Raw genomic sequence first — 18,344 nt, 5'->3', positions numbered from 1 at the left:
CCCCCTTCAGCTGTATCACAAACGATGGCCTGGATAGGAAGGGGGGTAAATCCTCTGGAGGACAAGGGGTTAACAAGGTGCCAGACATTCCAAACTTCTCCATTCTTGCACCCTGCAGGTAAGGGAGGAGTACAGCATTTATTTTTGTACCGTTTATCACACCACTCCCTGGGCGAGGAATGAAGTCTGTACTTCCACTTTCACTTCAGTGTCTGAGAAATGTCAAATAAAAGGTTTCAGATGGAGAATCGCGATGTTACGTCAGTTGATAGTCATAGAGCTCCAGCTTAGAAAATGTGACCATCCCAGAGTACAGGGGAGGCAGAGGACAGATCCACGAGGTGTGAGGCACAGGGACACCTCTCACAGACCTACAAGAAGGAGGAGAGGTAACTGTAAGGACAAGGACAGTCTGCAGTGCAGCAGCTGCTCCCAGAGAGACCTCCCCGCATTGCTGTAAGTACCCCCAGACCTGCTACCGGGGGGGGGGGGCGATATGCCATATTGTCAGTGAGATTTTCCAAGTGGAATGGAAAACAATGTTGTTGCCTTCATAAAAACCACTTGACTGCTTGACTTCAAGCGGTAATGCCGGGGTTATGTCTGCAGCTGTCAGCCATAGTGCCGGCTTTATTTTTTGTTGCTGGAGAAGCTCTACTAAGTAAAAGCAATCCCAGTGGCTAAATAGCTGCTGGGTGGCTTTCAAGGGTAGAGGAGAGAATAGGGGTCTTATAGAACCCAATGTTTCCATAAAAAGAACTTGTCATGCTTTATTTCTTAGGCATGTTTACATTTTTTGTGATAAAAGTAAAAAAAAATTAAATAAAAAGGACAGTGTAAAAAATTAAAATAAAAAAATGCAAGCGCCCCCGTCCCTCTGGGAGGCCAACTTATACATAGGTTGCGCAGGCATATTTAACCTGTTCATGCCAGCTGGACGCAAATGTGCGGCCTCCCGGTGTCTGGGCCTAGATGTTGAGCGGCCGCACATTTGCGTTCTATCAAAAAAGAACATATATGCTGAGAGTGCGCGCTCTGCGCGCTCCCAGCACACATGTCCGGTACTCACGGAAAGGTCCCAAATCTCCTCTTTCGATCGGGACCTTTCCCGATCATGTGACTGCCGTGACGACGTGTCATGGCAGTCGCATGACCCTAGACCCCGCCTCCCAGCTTCTGAAACCCTTAAAGGGCCGGGAGGCACCGGCGCAAAGGGCTTAGACAGTGTTTGCACCACACATGTGACGTATCACCGCGAACATTATAGTGAGAGCAGTAATTCTAACTCTAGACCTCCTCTGTAACTCTAAACTGGTAACCTGTAAAAATGTTTAAAGCGTCAACTACGGAGATTTTTAAAGTATCGAAGTTTGTCACCATTCCGTAAGTGTGTGGAATTTTAAAGCGTGACATGTTAGGTATCTATTTACTCGGTGTAACATCATCTTTTCTATTTTACCAAACATTGGGTTATATAATGTGTGGACTTCTCCAGAGCCTCTCCCATCCTCTGGAACTCCCTACCACAGCATGTCCGGTCAGCCCCCACCCTGTCTGCCTTTAGGCGATCTTTGAAAACGCACTTCTTCAGGGAAGCCGACCCCACCTCCACCTAAGAACTGTACTTGAATCACCTCTGCTAGATCATCCCCCGCAACTATCACCTTTTGTATCACCTCCCCCTTCCTTTAGATTGTAAGCTCCACGAGCCGGGCCCTCCTATTCCTTCTGTACTGAAATGTATTGTAATTGTACTGTCTCCCTTATATTGTAAAGTGCTGAGCAAACTGTTGGCGCCATAAATCCTGTATAATAATAATAATATATATAAATCCTGTATAATAATAATATAATGTGTTTTGTTGTTGCATTAAAATTCATTAAAGTGTTTTTGTTTTAAAAATAAATTGTGCTTGAAAAAATGCAGAGTAACATCAAAAATATTGCAGCAACCATCATTTTATTCTCTAAGACCTCTGCTAAATATATATATATATATATATATATATATATATATATATTTTTTTTTTTAATATGTTAGGGGTTCTAAGTAATTTTCTAGCAAACAATACAGATTTTGTTTGCCTTTCTAGTTTACCATGGCTCCCCCACCAAGGATGACCCATCCAATCTGTCTGATTGAGAACTATGTGGATAATAATCTGCGTGTAAATGAGGATGCCCACATGATCCTGGCAAAGATCTCCCAGCCGCTGGTTGTGGTGTCCATTGTGGGACCTTACCGGTCTGGAAAATCCTACCTAATCAGCAAGTTATCAGGTCACAGAACAGGTAAGAGGGACAGATACTACTCTACTAATCTCTCTGTGTATCTCATGGGATTAAAAATAGTTTGATGAATTAACACTGTATACATATAGATAATTATTGCCTACAGCTTTCTGTTGGACAGCTTTTTCATTATCGGTAATTTAAAGTGTTACTAAACCCACATCAGTACAATCAGTCTGTAGATGCAGGAAAGCATGCTTGTTATACTCACTGTGGAACCTAAGGGGTTAATCCTCTGCATTGTGTAAAAACACTGTTTGATCCTGTCTTCTCTGCTCCTCCTCTTGTTGAAATGGCCACCTGATACAGACTGAGCCTGTAGCCCTTCTGCACATGCTCAATTTGGTGTGCATTGCTAGAGAGGTTTTTTTTTCCTTGGGAGAGTGCATGTGATCAGCACAGGGCCAATCAGGTCAGGGGTCTTGAAACCTCCTGGAGCAGAAAGAAAATTCCTCCTACAAGCTTTAACCAGTGCTCGGCTGGATACTGATAGAAGTCACAAGACTGCTATATACTGCTGATGAGAAAAGGTATTTAGCAGTTTATAGTTACCAAAATAATTGCATTTCCATGTTCTGTGTACTGTGGGAGACCAGATATAGTGTATGCAGGGACCAGGGAGAGCGGATATAGTGAATGCAGGGTCTGGGGAGACCTGATATAGTGAATGCAGGGTCTGGGGAGACCAGATATAGTGGAGGAAGGGTCCGGGGAGAGCGGATATAGTGAATGCAGGGTCCGGGGAGAGCGGATATAGTGAATACGGGGTCCGGGGAGAGCGGATATAGTGAATGCGGGGTCCGGGGAGAGCGGATATAGTGAATGCGGGGTCTGGGGAGAGCGGATATAGTGAATGCAGGGTCTGGGGAGGGTGGATATAGTGAATGCGGGGTCCAGGGAGAGCGGATATAGTGAATGTGGGGTCCGGGGAGAGCGGATATAGTGAATGCAGGGTCCAGGGAGACCAGATATAGTGGTGCAGGATCTGTTGAGACCAGATATAGTGAATGCAGGGTCTGGGGAGACCAGATATAGTGGATTCAGGGTCCGGGGAGAGCGGATATAGTGAATGCGGAGTCTGGGGAGAGCGGATATAGTGAATGCAGGGTCCGGGGAGAGCGGATATAGTGAATGCAGGGTCCGGGGAGAGCGGATATAGTGAATGCAGGGTCCGGGGAGAGCAGATATAGTGAATGCGGGGTCCGGGGAGAGTGGATATAGTGAATGCAGGGTCCGGGGAGAGCGGATATAGTGGTGCAGGGTCCTGGGAGACCAGATATAGTGAATGCAGGGTCTGGGGAGGGTGGATATAGTGAATGCGGGGTCCGGGGAGAGCGGATATAGTGAATGCGGAGTCTGGGGAGACCTGATATAGTGAATGCAGGGTCTGGGGAGGGCGGATATAGTGAATGCGGGGTCCGGGGAGAGCAGATATAGTGAATGTGGGGTCCGGGGAGAGCGGATATAGTGAATGCAGGGTCCAGGGAGACCAGATATAGTGGTGCAGGATCTGTTGAGACCGGATATAGTGGTTGGAGGGTCCGGGGTTTAGTAACACTTTAATGGTTGTATTTGGCTCTTGGATCATCCACAAATTGGTCATTCATTGTGTTATGACCAGATGTGGCAATTCTTCTTTTCTTTGCATTGCTTTGGATTTCATCAGGCAGGGCTGGGAAAAGGGGTGGGCAGAAGGGTCCCTTGCCCTGGGTTCTGTTATCAGGCCAAACTAAACCTCAAGAAGAGAGACAGGACAAAATTAATTATGAGAATACAAGATTCAGGGCTTTTTTTCTCAGAGAATTGGTGCAGGAACTCCCTCATTCGAGTTGACCCTTGTCTCCGCCCCCTATCCATCTCCAAGCGAGTCATCCCTTTGTTCCACTCCCTAGCCACCTCTCAGTACCGCCCCTTTTAGAGACTACAGGACCAGGAATTATTTTGTGGTGCTAATTAATTCATATGGAATTTGTTCTTGATAAGCTGTAAAGTACATCCTCTGCAGCCAGCAACAATACACCCATCTGGTACCAATAGATCTCCCCAGGTACAATAGACCTCCTCCAGCAACAATAGACACATCAGCAACAATAGACCCCAGCCAGCAGAAATAGATCTCCTAGCAGCCTGCATCAATAGACCCTCCAGCAACCAACAACAACAGACCCATTCCTCAACAGTAGATTCCTCCCAGCAACAAATGATGCCCCAGCAACAATAGATCCTCCAGCGACCAGCATCTGTAGACCCTCCAGCACACCTCAGCACCCTTTTGCTATTATATATTGTACATTCAGTGCTGGTGGTACCGGAACCGAATACCCCCTTGTTCCGGCTGAAAAAACGCCCTAGTAAGATTTATATTATACAGTATTGTTATATTTTATTGCCAAAACCCAATGGAAGTGCCATTGTTACACCAAAGGGGTGATCATTATTAAAGATCAAAATTTGAAAGATAGTATTTCATGGATTTAATATATAAACATGATTTTTAAAACATCCATTATTTGGATTTGGTTCTTCCACAGGTGGTTTTGCTGTAGGTCACACCATTAGAGCCATTACAAGGGGCATCTGGATGTGGTGCGTTCCTCACCCCAAGAAGCCTGGCCACACACTGGTACTGCTGGACACCGAAGGATTGGGAGAAGTCGAGAATGTAAGATTGGAAAGATAAATGAGCCCAAACACATTTATTCACTACTACTACTGACCAACTCAAATGTGTCTTTCAGGAAGACAAGAACAATGGCTGCATCATCCTGATGTTGGCCATACTCATGAGCAGTGCTGTCATCTACAATAGTACTGGGAGTATCAACCAGGAAGCTCTGGAGAAACTATAGTATCCTTGATATCACTTTTGTCACTTTTCCTGTAATGATGTAGGGCAGAAATCTCCAAACTGTGGCCAGGGGGCCAGATGTGGCCCTTTGTTTGCCTTTATCTGGACCTTGGGGCACTGTTCTTCCCACTGATGCCAATCATGGGGCACCATTTTTCCTCATGGCACCAACAATGGGGCATTATTCCTCCAACTGATACCAACAATGGGGTACTATTCCTCCAACTGATACCAACAATCCAACTGATGTTAACAATGGAGTATTATTCCTCCAACTGATACCAACAATCCAACTGATACTAACAATGGAGTACTATTCCTCCGACTGATACCAACAATGGGGTACTATTCCTCCCAAGGACATCAACAATGGGGCACTATTCCTCCAACTGACACCAATGATGGGGTATTGCTTTGTGTTGCTTTGACAGCGGGGCATTTTCTACTCCTACCAGCCACAGTCTGATCCCCCTTAGGCCTGAAGGACAGTAAAATAGCCCTTTGTTTAGAAAGTCTGGAGATCCCTGATGTAGGGCTTGGAGGATGGGACCAATACCTATAGCAGGAGACACAAATATCTGGCACTGCCAGTAGTGAGGCAACTGATGGATGCTGAGCTACTGATGAATGCCAAAATGACTGATATAGGATGCAGTTCTGGAACAGAGGGAAGTAGCAGACCCAGGCTGGTGGAGGGGTATATATAATATCTCCTCTATTGCAGTGAAGAGTTTTTAAGCTGAGCTACAGGTGCAGAATTTTCTGCATAGTTTGATTGGCCTAGCTTGGACCTATGTAAGTCTACATACCTTGCCGATCCCTGTGTAAGGCGAGAATCACTGTAGTAGCCAACACTGCTACAGTGGTCCTCGCTGCCTCCCAGGTCCCATGCCAAGCAGCTGCCCTGCAGCATAGTAACCATAGGGGTTGCTCGCTCATCATGGGAGCCATTCATAGAATGCCATGCATTTTTCTCAATGAGGGTAAAGTGTTCTCTACTTAGACTGGGTGGAGAATGGGAATTTCCACTCTTCCATTTTTGTTATTTATTCTTCATCTATATACCTTTCCTACCTATATTAAGCTTAGCTTGCCTTTTCTATCTTTTGTGCAGCTTCTGTAAGTCTCATGTACAAAACTGATCATGGTTAAACAGGATTAACTCAGAATCTCAAAGCAATTACTTGATGCCCTTAAGTAGCCCCTAGATCAGGGGTCTCCAAACTTTCTAAACAAAGGGCAAGTTTACTGTTTATAGTACTTTTGGAGGCCAGTGAGGGCAGAAAATGTCATGACATCAGTGGGAATAAACAATGCCCCATCATTGGTGTCAGTGGAAGGAATTGTGCCCCTTCCTGCTGAACTGACCAAACCTCAGTACATTTATGGTCTGCTTTAGTTGTCACAATTTAAAGCGGAGTTCCACCTGAAAAAAAATAAAGTCAGTAGCTACAAAAACTGTAGCTGCTGAGTTTTAAAATACAGCCACTTACCTGTCCCTTGGTCCAGCTGCGTCCTCATCACGGCTGGTTTCTCTCCTTGGCACCGGCATCTTCAGTGTGGGCACCCGGCTGGGACAGCTTGTGGCTTCACATCCGGATGCCATCGAGAAGCGCTGCACTTTGTGAATGGGCCCTGTAGTCTTCTGGGACCTGTTATGTGTCCCAGAAGACTACAATTGCCTAGGCGATCGTAGCAGAAGTGGGAATGGGTACCTGTCAAATTCGGGTACACCCTCCCCCCCGCTCCCCAAAGGTGCCAATCCTTAATAGGGAGTGGGGGACAAAGGCTTAAGAGGAACTTCCCCTTTTGGGTGGAGCTTCGCTTTAAGTAACCCAACAATAGCTGTCAAGGTGTAAAGATTTGATATATTTATCAGGTCACAAGTTATGACAGGTTTTTATAATTGTATCTATTACCAATCGGATAAATTTCTTATCTAGAGCATTTGGTGCCATGCAATCTTTCTTCTCGTGTTTTTTTATACAAAAATTAATAACCATTCCGAATGAAAATGTCCTCCAGAGTCTGAAAATGAGCTCCAGAAGTTTGAATACTAGCAAACAAAAATGGTGGGATTCCTTCCAAGGGAAACTAAGATAGGGCCATGTACTACAGAAAATGCAGTTACTGTTTGTGATTCAGTATACTGGTATGGCATTGGTCTGTCTATGCCCACAATGCTTCCCAAATGTTCAACAACCCATAATTCCATGGGGTTCTGGCTCTACAAACACCCACATAGCATGGTTGTGACAGTATTTACATATGATTCTTTTTTTTAGATACATTCTGAATCAATCTTCCTTATTTCCTAATAAATTCAGGGAGGAAACGGGAACACAACAGGTTTTGTTTTTCCTTTAACAATATATTTTCTAAGCTCTGGGTTACGAATACACTACAACATCTTATACAAAGCCTCCATTCAGGAGGAGAAAACCCAATGCCAGGAAGGGATACCATCCAGCTTGCCGCCATTCTTTGCTTGGGTCATACGGGATTTTACTCTCAAATCAGAGGTTAAAGGACGCAGAACCACCACAGATGAACATTTGGACAACTGTGAAAAGGAAGCCTGTACGTTCAGGTTTGCTCATCAAAAATAATCTTTTTTGGTGTCTTCATTAAATAATTAATATTTGTACTTCCGTTGTTTTGTATGTCTATAATCACATATCCAAGTTTCCTGGTTTTCTGAGACAGGACAGATAGCTTGACCATGTGCTATCCTTTCTGGCTATAGACCAGGGGTGTCAAACTTGTGGCCCTCCAGCTGTTGCCAAACTACTAGTCCCATGAGGCATTGCATGGCTGACAGTTACAAGCAGGGCTTGTGCAGGAACTTTTGAGTCACCACTTGTCTCCATCCCCTACCCACCTCCAAGCACCGTCCCTTGGTTCCAACCCTACCCACCTTCCAGAACCGCCCCTTTTAGAGAATACAAGTACTTTTTTGAGCGGCGAGCATTTTGCTACAGGTAACAGAATGCTCAAGTGTGAAAAGGGGAGAGCAGATATAGTGAATGCAGGGCCCAGGGAGAGCAGATATAGTGAATGCGGGGTCCGGGGAAAGCAGATATAGTGAATGCGGGGTCCGGGGAGAGCAGATATAGTGAATGCGGGGTCCGGGAGAGTGGATATAGTGAATGCGGGGTCCAGGGAGAGCAGATATAGTGAATGCGGAGTCTGGGGAGAGCAGATGTAGTGAATGCGGGGTCCAGGAGAGTGGATATAGTGAATTCAGGGTCCGGGGAGAGCGGATATAGTGAATGCAGGGTCCGGGGAGAGCGGATATAGGCAATGCGGGGTCCGGGGAGAGCGGATATAGTGAATGCGGAGTCTGGGGAGAGCGGATGTAGTGAATGCAGGGTCCAGGGAGAGTGCATATAGTGAATTCAGGGTCCAGGGAGAGTGGATATAGTGAATGCAGGGTCTGGCGAGAGTGGATATAGTGAATGCAGGGTCCGGGGAGACTGGATATAGTGAATTCAGGGCCAGGGGAGACTGGATATAGTGAATTCAGGGTCCGGGAAAGTGGATATAGTGAATGCGGGGTCCGGGGAGAGCAGATGTAGTGAATGCGGAGTCTGGGGAGAGCGGATGTAGTGAATGCAGGGTCCAGGGAGAGTGGATATAGTGAATTCAGGGAACGGGGAGAGCGGATATAGTGAATTCAGGGAACGGGGAGAGCGGATATAGGGAATGCAGGGTCCAGGGACAGCGGATATAGTGAATGCGGGGTCCGGGGAGAGCGGATATAGAGAATGCGGGGTCCGGGAGAGTGGATATAGTGAATTCAGGGTCCGGGGAGAGTGGATATAGTGAATGCGGGGCCGTGGAGAGCGGATATAGTGAATGCAGGGTCCGGGGAGAGCGGATATAGTGAATGCGGGGTCCGGAGAGAGAGGATATAGTGAATGCAGGGTCCGGGGAGAGCGGATATAGTGAATGCGGGGTCCGGGAGAGTGGATATAGTGAATTCAGGGTCCGGGGAGAGCGGATATAGTGAATGCAGGGTCCGGGGAGAGCGGATATAGTGAATGCGGGGTCCGGGGAGAGCGGATATAGTGAATGCAGGGTCCGGGGAGAGCGGATATAGTGAATGCAGGGTCCGGGGAGAGCAGATATAGTGAATGAAGGGTCTGGGAAGAGTGGATATAGTGAATGCAGGGTCCAGGGAGAGCGGATATAGTGAATGCGGGGTCCGGGGAGAGCGGATATAGTGAATGCAGGGTCCGGGGAGAGCGGATATAGTGAATGCGGGGTCTGGGGAGAGTGGATATAGTGAATGCGGGGTCCGGGGAGAGTGGATATAGTGAATGCAGGGTCCGGGGAGAGCGGATATAGTGAATGCAGGGTCCGGGGAGAGCGGATATAGTGAATGCAGGGTCCGGAGAGAGCGGATATAGTGAATGCAGGGTCCGGGGAGAGCGGATATAGTGAATGCAGGATCCGAGGAGAGTGGATATAGTGAATGCGGGGTCTGGGGAGAGCGGATATAGTGAATGCGGGGTCTGGGGAGAGCGGATATAGTGAATGCGGGGTCCAGGGAGAGCGGATATAGTGAATGCAGGGTCCGGGGAGAGATGATATAGTGAATGCTTGATCTGAGGAGAGCGGATATAGTGAATGCAGGATACGGAGAGAGCGGATATAGTGAGTGCAGGGTCTGGGGAGAGCGGATATAGTGAATGCAGGGTCCGGGGAGAGCGGATATAGTGAATGCAGGGTCCGGGGAGAGCGGATATAGTGAATGCAGGGTCCGGGGAGAGCGGATATAGTGAATGCAGGATCCGAGGAGAGTGGATATAGTGAATGCGGGGTCTGGGGAGAGCGGATATAGTGAATGCGGGGTCCAGGGAGAGCGGATATAGTGAATGCAGGGTCCGGGGAGAGATGATATAGTGAATGCTTGATCTGAGGAGAGCGGATATAGTGAATGCAGGATACGGAGAGAGCGGATATAGTGAGTGCAGGGTCTGGGGAGAGCGGATATAGTGAATGCAGGGTCCGGGGAGAGCGGATATAGTGAATGCAGGGTCTGAGGAGCCTGGATATAGTGAATGCAGGGTCTGAGGAGCCTGGATATAGTGAATGCAGGGTCCTGGGTTTAGTAAACCATTATAATTTACCCATTATAATTGATTGAATAGGTTTTTTTCAACTTGGTTAATTTTCCACTCCAGCTACCAGATACCAGAAAGCACGAAGGCAAAACAAAATCTTCAGGATTATCAGAAAATATTTTCCAAGGCAGAAGTGTTTTTTCTTTGGCCTTCCTTCCTCAGACAGGCAGGCTTTGAGCACATTGGCCAAGTGCCCGAGAGAGAACTGGAAACCGATTTTGTCAGTGAAACTCAAGATTTCTGCAAGTTCATTTATGAGGAAGCTCCAGTAAAAAGGTTTACAAAAGAAAAAATGATGACTGGATCTGGTGAGTCTATAGCCAACCTGATATAAGGTGGGACCTCAACAGGGATCTACAGGGTCAGGACAAGTATGAGTACAGCTCTCCAAACAACATGGAGGTCCTCTTGTTTAGTTACCACCTAGGAATGACAGATTTTGCTGGCAAACATCGGTGTATATGTCCATGAGACCATAAATTTGTCTAAACATTGACTTTTTGGGGTTGGATTCAATAGACAATTGATTATTCAAAGGATTTGAATGTCAGCCCAAAGTTTGTCTTGAAAGACTGGAAGACATAAAACAGTCTGTTTGCCACCATTACAATGCCAAACAAAAAATGATATAAAAAAAATTCATAGCCATTCAAGTAGCAACTGTGCCTGTACCTTGCATGTATCATTGGTTATATGGATTTGCTAATTCCCTCCAGCTTTTGTAACAATGCTGGGACTGTCACTGGGTGAAAATAGACAGAAATGGTTTGGAAAAGCACACAGAGTTTTGCTGAGTGCAAGACTATGGAGCCTAGATATGGAGTGGAGAAAACTGCGTTTGCTTTTTTCGGGATTGTTGTATTTCTGGATGGGGCTCCATAGTTTGAAGATTTCAAAGTGCCTTGGGAGGGAAGCAGGGGCGGACTGACAGCTCATGGGGCCCCCGGGCAATAGGGGATCATGGGACCCCTGTGTCCTCGCCCACACTCAAAAAAACCTATGAAAAAGGTACCAGGGGCATCTTATGGGGCCCCTTACTGACCCTGGGCCCTCGGGCAGTGCCCCAGTTTCCAAATGGTCAGTCCGCCCCTGGAGGGAAGAAATTTCCAACCCAGTGTCAATGTTTTGTAGACAACCAGCAGGGGGTGGACCCAGGTGCTCATAGCCCTTCTAATGTTGGTCTGCTGAGAGTTGCAGGAGGAGTGGAGGGCAGTTGGAACGGTGGCTGCCATTGGGAGAGTCTCTGTGTGAGATAGATGCTGTGTGCATCCAAGAACCTCAAGTCTGTGTGTGTTAAAGGGCTCTTGGCTGTGCTGTGTGCATTAAAGTGTTACTAAACCCACAATAGTAAAGTCAGTCTGTATATGTAGTAAAGCATACTTGTTATTGCCTCTGAATGCCTCTTCCTTGTGTAAAAAGGCTGTTTGATCCTGTCTTCTCTGATCCTCCACTTCTTCCAGTGTCCCCCTCTTATCTCCTGATAAGACATATTGTGTGGAGTCACGCTGCACATGCTGAGTTTGGTGTGTACTACTAGAGAGTTTTTTTATTTCTCTTGGGACAGTGCATGTGGTCAGCACAGGACCAATCAGCACTGTCCAGACAGAGGGTCAGGGGTCCCGCATCCTCTTAAAGCAAAATGAAAACTCATCCTACAAGCTTTAACCAATGCTCTGCTGGACACTGATAGAAGTCACAAGACTGCTATATACTGCTGATGAGAAAAGGGATTTAGCAGTTAATATTTACTTAAATAATTGCATTTCCATGTTCTGTGTACTGTGGAGGAGCAGATATGGTGAGTGCAGGGTCCGGGGAGACCAGATATAGTGAATGCAGGGTACAGGGAGAGCGGATATAGTGAATGCAGGGTCCGGGGAGAGCGGATATAGTGAATGCGGGGTCTGGGGAGAGTGGATATAGTGAATGCAGGGTCCGGGGAGACCAGATATAGTGAATGCGGGGTCTGGGGAGAGTGGATATAGTGAATGCAGGGTCCGGGGAGACCAGATATAGTGAATGCAGGGTCCCGGGAGAACCCGTGGGTGTCGAAAAGCTCTCGATGCACACTTGGGATCAGGAGCTTTCTGATCTTGTGACCACTGTGACTGCCAATCACCGTGGTCACATGATAAGAATGGTTTAGGTATTATGCTGCCCTAATCAACACAAAAATCATGTGTGGGGAGGTCACAATTTGGCACTTTCAATAAAATATTCAATAGAGAAGATGGGACTTTCAGGGTGCATGAACATGAATACCAAACATATTAAAAAGTTATATAATTTTTATTTTGTATTTTTGTAAAAAACATAAAAACAGAAACATAAAAACAATTTCAGTACTAAGAGTAAAACTGAGATTCAAACTTGGTTATATAATTGTAGTTACTCCCTACATGTTTCGCCCTCACAAGCTTCTTCAGGGGAGATTTTTTTGAAGAAATTTCTGGAAATATCCTGGATGTGAAATGTCCTGGATGTGAAAGCTCATGGAACTAGGAGAAATTGACCTAACAAAGATCTTAATTGGCCTACACATCCAAAACAGTTGTAGAGAATATAATGGGCATCAAATATCATCTGTTAAATGCTTTAGAAGGATATATAGGTATAACCTAAGAAAGATCTAATTGACCTATACATCCATAGGAGAGCAAACACTGGACATCAAACATCCATCTTCGTTCAGATCCAAAACAGCCTCCAAGATACTCAGTGTGCACTGGTGATTAGCAGAATCTGTGTTTGCTCTCCTATGGTTGTGGACATATAGGTCAATTAGATCTTTGTTAGGTTATACCTATATATCCTTCTAAAGCATTTAACAGATGATATTTGATGCCCATTATATCCTCTACCACTGTTTTGGATGTGTAGGCCGATTAAGATCTTTGTTAGGTCATTTTCTCATAGTTCCATGAGCTTTCACATCCAGGACTGCCTTGGCGGTAGAAATTTCTTAAAAAAAATCTTCTCTGAAGAAGCCCATGAGGGCGAAACATGTAGGGAGTAACTACAATTACATAACCAAATTTGAATCTCAGTTTTACTCTTAGTACTGAAATTGTTTTTATGTTTCTGTATTTTTTCCTTTTGTGTTTTTTGCAAAAATACAAAATTAAAATTATATACCTTTTTAATATGTTTGGTATTCATGTTCATGCACCCTGAAAGTCCCATCTTCTCTATTGAATATTTGCAATTGTAAGGGATGTGGTGCAATAATCATATCCGGTCGCCCGCTCGCCACTTCACTGTTACTACTTTCAATAAAATATTCAGATGGCAATAAAGATATACTAAAAAAAAATTAAACAGTGGCATGTACACATCTTAATTCTTTATGAACAAACAATATAGAAAATATTTTTCTCCTCTATGAAATGTTATTCAATGTAAGACGTTAGTTAAAAATTACAATATGTTCAACTAATCTGTACAATCTTAAACTTTAACATTCAAATCTTGAACATTTTTGGAAGCAAATTAACAAATGTAAACATTTTGTGCCATTTGTAACAGCTTTTGCACAGCTACTTAAGTCCTACATTGATGTGGTCACCAAAGAAGATATTACCCACCTGGAGCGTTTAATGTCAGACATGTCCATGGAGGAGAATCGAAGGACAATAAGTAAATCAGTTGCATTGTATGACACCAAGATGAAAGTTCGGCAAGTCAACACAGAAGAAGAATTCCAACGATTAAATGAGAGTTCCCAGGAAGAAGCTATCCATGAATTTGAAAAGAAATATGTTGAACATGACATGAGCCAAGCTGAATATCTCAATCAACTAAAGGTACTGGGATCGAGACAATATCTGTGTGGAGACAGAGGGGTCCAAAATACCCAGAGTTCTATTTAAACAGTTATATGGGTAATTTAGCATGTTAGCTATCAATAGAAGCAGATTGGAGGAGCACAAAACAGTTCCAGAATTTTCTTTGGGTGGGCCATAACCACCATGCTATGTCAGAAGAACAGACGTGTGCTTGAAAGCCTGAGGTCTTACTCTAGCAAAAAAAATAAATAAAAAGGATCGCCTTTCCATGAACCCCATTATTCTTTTATTCAGTTTTGGATTTTGTGTTGGCAGAAAGACTTACTGAAGAAGAAAGAAGAGTTCTGGAAGATCCATGAAAATTCATCTTGGAAGAAATGTGAGGATCTAATTCAAAGGCTCATGTATGGTGTAGACCAGGCCCTAAGAGAAAACAAATACCACATCCCTGGAGGATATGCGAGATTTGTAAAAGACAAGAACAATGTCATGAAGAGATATAACCAAGAGGTCAACAAAGGTGTTAAGGTAGAATGACTTTATTTCTTTTCTTCTGTGCTGTTAAGTCCTGCTCAGTTTGGTAGCACTTGTCATAGATTGCTGGATTGTCTGCCCAATATGAAATATTACCATGTCTTTTATGTTTGATTTTCTTTTTACCTCTCACAGAGATCACAGTACTACCCCCTAGCTATGTCTTCATCTGTTTTTTTTCCTCTACAAACAGCGCCATCTTTATTCTGGCATCATACAGGGTCATCAACTTTTTCCTGGAATGAGATCCTTGTTGGCTAGGTGCAGCGTAGTGCGGCAGCAGAAAGAACATAAAGTCCCAGATTGGAGAAAATGATGTATTGCAGAAGAACAGACCTAATGGGGCACTTAGAGAGAATTAGAAGTCTGTAGGCCCAAGCGGAAGACAGTATCTGTCAAGGAGAGTGGAATGCAGCCTGAAGATAAAAACTTAGACCCTGTGCTTTCCCTACTCCTCTGGAAAATCTCCCTACCACTAGTGATGTCCCTGACAGATGGGTGTGCTGTCCCTCTACTAGTCACTTGCAAAAGTATGTGCTGAAACTTGGGGCAGGGACTTAAAAAGACTCTGCTTGACCCAAGATGGCCACCAGGGTCACCTGGATCCAGCGTAACCAACCAGATCTCTGCTCCAGGGGACAGAGAAAACCATAGAGAAACCCAATTGTGACTTTCTCCTCCAGCTGCATTGCCGCCACCTGAAATGGAGACTGCACCTGCCTACATGCTGGCTCAGTTATGTAGATCTTGGTGAATGTGCAGTTCTTGGCTATGTTGACAAATATAGGACACACATCAGCCCCTGCCTCAGCCCCTCCCCATGTGACTTGAAGCAGTCTGATCATTGAAGGAGAGGAGACTGAGGAAATGCCTCTTCCTTCCTGCAGTAGACTTATGACATCATCTCAGCCTAGGAAAAGTCACTGGACTGAAACACAAAAAAGGCTTTAAATGTTGGAGCTTTTATGAAAAGTTTTGCTTTTGCTGTAAAACTACTGAAAGGTCCACGTTTTTATTGACCTTAAGTAAAACAATGTTACCATTGTAGTGACAAATGGTGTTACTTTTTTTTTTTTATAATCTTTCTTTTCAAGCAAAGCTTTTCATATACAGAAACAGAAAAAAGAACGGTAACATACATAGAAATTTGGGTAACAGTGTAGCATGTGTCATGGCTAACGTTGAGTTTAACATAGGCATCAGGGTGAAATTCTCAGCAAAAATAAATACACTGCAGAGGCAAGCTGCCATCATTTGGTCTCTGCTGTAATGAGTTATGAAGAGCCATGAGCAATAAAGTAGGAATGGAACAAAAAAGGAGAGCAACAACAATGATAAAAAAAGAGGTGGGGGAAAAAACACAAAACACTCTCAGCCACTCTGTTATGTAGGAAGATCTACAATAATGTCTGGCTCTTAGGTCTGACTCTAGCAGGGGCGGACTGACAACTCAAGGGACCCCCTGACAATAGGGAATCATGGGGCCTATGTGTCCTTGCCCACACTCAAACCACTCCCAAAAAAGCCCATGAAAGGTACCAGGGGCATCTCATGGGGCCCCCTGCTGACCCTGGGCCCTCGGGCAGTGCCCGAGTGGCCGAATGGTCAGTCCGCCCCTGGACTCTAGCATAAACATACAAAAACCTAGGTTTGGATATCATATGGATTCAAGTACATGGGAGCATATGAGGAAGTACTGTGGGAGTGAGTAGTCTTGTAAGGTCACAGCACCCCTGCCCCTCAGCATCAGGAAGGCCCTGGGCGGTAGGGGGGGGGCGGCTTGGTTGTGAGGTCCCTGATGGCCCTGAAGTGTAGTGAATCCATGTAGCTCAGATGGAATAAAACTTGCTGTATCGGTCCTTGCATGTGGCCATCCATTCCTCCGCCTCCATCACATTAATCACCAGCTTGATCCACTCGGCTCGAACAGGAACCTGATTCTTTTTTCAATTCATTTGGATCAAGTGGCATGCTGCGTTCAACAGATGTGGGAGAACTCTTTTTCTGTAGTGGCAGAGAGGAATGGAGGGCACATGAAGCAAGAACTCCAGAGGGGAATCAGGAACATCAATATCAATGATCCTTGTAATTTGAGCTCTAGTATCTTGCCAAAAGGGACATTGCTTGGTGCCCTCCCACCCAATGTGGAGGAAGGTAACACGATGGCCACAATCTCTCCAACATAGACGGGACACAGAGGGGTAAATGTTAGCTAGTTTAGAAAGGACTCAATACCAGCGAATGATTAGTTTGAAGATCTTTTCCTGCATTTTTGTATCAACCGAGCTGGTATGGGTTAGGCGGTGTAGGTGGTCAAGCTGAGTGCCTGAAAAGTGATGCTGCAGGTCTCTCTCCCATTCCTAGTATATAAAAAGGTTTCCCAGCTGGATCCTCTGACTGGAACAGTTTGCGCAATACTGAAAGGGAGTGAAGGACCGGGACATTCTCAATGAAAAGTTTCTCAAATTGCGTCATGGTAGAAGGGGGGGGCAATTTTCTGGACTGGTTATGGACAAAATGATGGAGCTGTAAATGGTGTTCCTTTGATTCCGAGCTTGTAATGAGGTTGTTAAAAATAAAGGAATAGTATATAAAGTAACAGTTAAATTTAATTAATTATAGAAATAATATTTTCCTTCTACAGGCTCAGGAATTTCTTAAAGACTTTTTGGACTCCTTAAAGGAGATAGAAAATATAATCCTAAAGACTGACCAAGCTCTCTCAGGTAAGAGGACTTGTATATTGTATTTACACATAAGAAAAAATATATCTTTAAAATCAGAGATATCTCAGTGGCCCAGAAGTGACTGCTGTTAAATATTATGTTGTGTATTCAGCAAACAAGCCCAAACTGACAGAGGACGCAGATCCCAAAGACTTCAGTCAACTACAAAAGTACATTCAGTCTTACCAGTTACCTACTGGCCGGTTTGACCGTATTCTTATCCAGCTGTTTGGTTTCACTGGCCATGGAAAGTCCTCATTTGTAAATTCCTGTCTCTATGTATGTGGCAATGGACGCTTCCAGGACCAGGCAGGAGAAGGAGTATTACACGGTGGGAAGACCCTGGAAAGGAGAGCGTATGAGCTCTCTGACGCAATCACTATTGTGGACAACCGAGGATTTGCAAAGCTTGATGCTCCTGAAGCTTGGGAAATCTATGCCCAATTATGTAAGTCTTTTCTAAGATTTTTCTACAAATTTAGGTCTTTAACTTATTTCTACAAATGGTGATGAAACAAGGAATGACTTGCTGTGAATTTATGGTCATAATACATTTACACATCCAGGTCATAATCTACCTAGTCTAGAAGGTTTTCGTGTATCCAGGTTATGGTCTATCTATCCTAGAAGGTTCTCATGCATCCAGGTCAAGGTCTATCTATTTTAATAGGTTCTTGTGTATCCAAGTCATGGTCTATCTACCCTAGTAGGTTCCCATTTATCCAGGTCATGGTCTGTCTGCTCTAGTATGTTCTTATGTATCCAGGTCATGGTCTATCTAGTCTAGTAGGTTCTCATGTATCCAGGTCATGGTCTATCTATTCTAGTAGGTTCTTGTGTATCCAAATCATGGTTTCTCTAGTCTAGTAGGTTCTCGTGTATGTAGGTCATGGTCTATCTGTCCTAGTAGGTTCTCATGTATCAAGGTCATGGTCTATCTATCCTAGTAGATTCTCATGTATCCAGTTCATGGTCTAGTAAGTTCTCATTTATCCAGGTTATGGTCTATCTAGTCTAGTAGGTTCTTATG

At 44.7% G+C, this 18,344-nt stretch overlaps 1 protein-coding gene across 1 annotated transcript in view; it reads left to right on the top strand.

The window, feature by feature from the left end:
• Positions 1-239: 239 nt before the first annotated feature.
• Positions 240-18,344, top strand: part of LOC149452001 (guanylate-binding protein 3-like) — a 31,060-nt gene continuing 12,955 nt past the window's right edge. The window contains 11 exon segments of the mRNA XM_089689945.1: positions 240-456; positions 2,094-2,292; positions 4,824-4,954; positions 5,031-5,140; positions 7,524-7,720; positions 10,330-10,452; positions 10,455-10,577; positions 13,795-14,072; positions 14,370-14,582; positions 17,233-17,314; positions 17,427-17,762. Of these exon segments, the coding sequence (XP_089546071.1) occupies positions 2,100-2,292; positions 4,824-4,954; positions 5,031-5,140; positions 7,524-7,720; positions 10,330-10,452; positions 10,455-10,577; positions 13,795-14,072; positions 14,370-14,582; positions 17,233-17,314; positions 17,427-17,762 (1,786 nt within the window). The 5' untranslated portion in view covers positions 240-456; positions 2,094-2,099.

This window comes from Staurois parvus, unplaced genomic scaffold (genome assembly GCF_062004578.1).
Source record: "Staurois parvus isolate SC_StPar_1 unplaced genomic scaffold, SC_StPar_1.0 ptg000503l, whole genome shotgun sequence".
In the NCBI taxonomy this organism is placed as follows: domain Eukaryota; kingdom Metazoa; phylum Chordata; class Amphibia; order Anura; family Ranidae; genus Staurois; species Staurois parvus.
The sequence above is the reverse complement of the archived record's forward strand: the minus strand, read 5'-3'. Positions and strand labels throughout refer to the sequence as shown.